The sequence below is a fragment of the Plasmodium cynomolgi genome (assembly GCF_000321355.1).
Source record: "Plasmodium cynomolgi strain B DNA, scaffold: 0705, whole genome shotgun sequence".
Lineage (NCBI taxonomy): Eukaryota > Apicomplexa > Aconoidasida > Haemosporida > Plasmodiidae > Plasmodium > Plasmodium cynomolgi.
In genome coordinates this window covers 1-1,713 of record NW_004193011.1, presented here as the reverse complement: position 1 = coordinate 1,713, position 1,713 = coordinate 1, and the positions used below count along the sequence as shown (strand labels likewise).

The following is a 1,713-nucleotide window of genomic DNA, read 5'->3' as shown; positions in this document are numbered from 1 at the left end:
AATTAAATATAAAATGAAAGCATTATATTTGAAGAATGTGGGTACTGTTATGTATTCAAGATTTTTATTTTCCATAAAAATTTCATTTATGAAATATGGACATATTATTATGTATTAATTTACTAGGTTACAAAGATTTATTATAAAAAAATTTATAATTTATTTGTTAAAATATTGGTAATGGTATTTTTCCATTATTTACCTATATTAAATTAATCCTATTATTAGGAAGAACCTTATTTTAGGTGTAATATATACTTAATCGCAAGGTTAATGATATATATTTATTATTTTTTGTTACAATAGAATTGGAAAATTGGATAAGATATTTCAAATTAAATACATGAAGCATACGATTTTTTCATACTTTATCTTTTATGCCTGTGTAAAAACGATTATTAATAATTATAATATGCATATTCAAAAAGAATAATATGCGTAATCTTTTGTTGATGTTCTGGAGACCACTATAAAACCGTGAGGTAATTAATTTATAACGCAATAGGACTATGCAAATTCTATTTTTTATGGGCCATTTTCAAAAAAGGTTTAAGTAGTAATATTATTATTAATATCAAATTTCGAAATTAAGAATAAAAAGTTTTCTTATGATAATGGCTGGAACTCTGTTAAGAAGATTTTTGTTGTATTTTAGGAGTACATTGCTTTTCTTTAATAAATCCTTTTCCCCTTATTTTTAAGAGTACTTTACCAGAATAAATATACATATAAAAACAATGGAATCGATAATTTGTGTAATAAAGTGTCTAATTATATAATAACGTATATTATACAGGATCATATGGAATATTTAATTGATTTTTGAGTGAATCTAATGATTGTGGATCTGGTAAATCTTTTTGTAGTCCATATTTTATATTATAATAATTATTCGAATTTTCTACATTTCCTATTAATGGATTTTTTATCCAACTTCCGAATGGAGTAAACTAAAAAAATATATTATATAAATATTATATTAGGATTATAAAAATTTTTTTATAAAGGATGAAGCTTTATTGAATAGCTAAGATATTATTCATATTGGTGTAAGCTCTTTATTATTACCTTATACAAGAGAATCATTGTGAATACAGATCCAACTACCGGAAATATAGTTTCCATTATAATATTACTTGTCTTGGTAGTTTCATCATTTGTAATTTGTTCCTTCCCTTGTTGTACATGGGAACTCACTGTTATTGTACTTATTTCTTGAGAACTTAACGGATTACATTGTAGGCTTAAGAATTTTTCACCTATAGATGGGCCAAATATATTTTTATATACTTCACAATGATTTTGTGAGGTATTATGGCAGTCTAACCTTACTTCTTTTAATAAGTTAACTTGTTCTTGAATGTAATTAGAAAGATTCTCATTACATTTGTAATCTTTATCTTTAATATGCCCCAAAATAGTATCATAATTTGTAGCATAGTCATATAATGTTTTCAAATTATTAACATAGGTCACAATATCATTGTATGAAGGAATCTTACAATGTAGTTTTTCTGAATATCTTAAGAAAAGTGGATATATTTTATCAATAACTGCTTTAGTTTTACTGTAATTGTCATGATCTTTAAATATTTTAATTAAGTAGTCATACATCCACAATGCAAAAACCGTGCATTTATTATTATCATATAAATTATAAAAATTCTTATATTCCAAAAAATCTAAAGCTCCAGTAATATTCATACAAATATC

The 1,713-nt window shown here is 23.6% G+C and overlaps 1 protein-coding gene across 1 annotated transcript; it reads right to left on the bottom strand.

Moving 5' to 3' along the window:
- Nucleotides 1-1,107: 1,107 nt before the first annotated feature.
- PCYB_005260 (hypothetical protein) lies at nucleotides 1,108-1,704 on the bottom strand (the record flags this gene model as incomplete). Its single annotated transcript, XM_004227947.1, has 1 exon — nucleotides 1,108-1,704. A coding segment is annotated over one exon (597 nt), but the record flags the coding sequence as incomplete, so codon positions are not given.
- Between the last annotated feature and the right edge of the window lie 9 nt (nucleotides 1,705-1,713).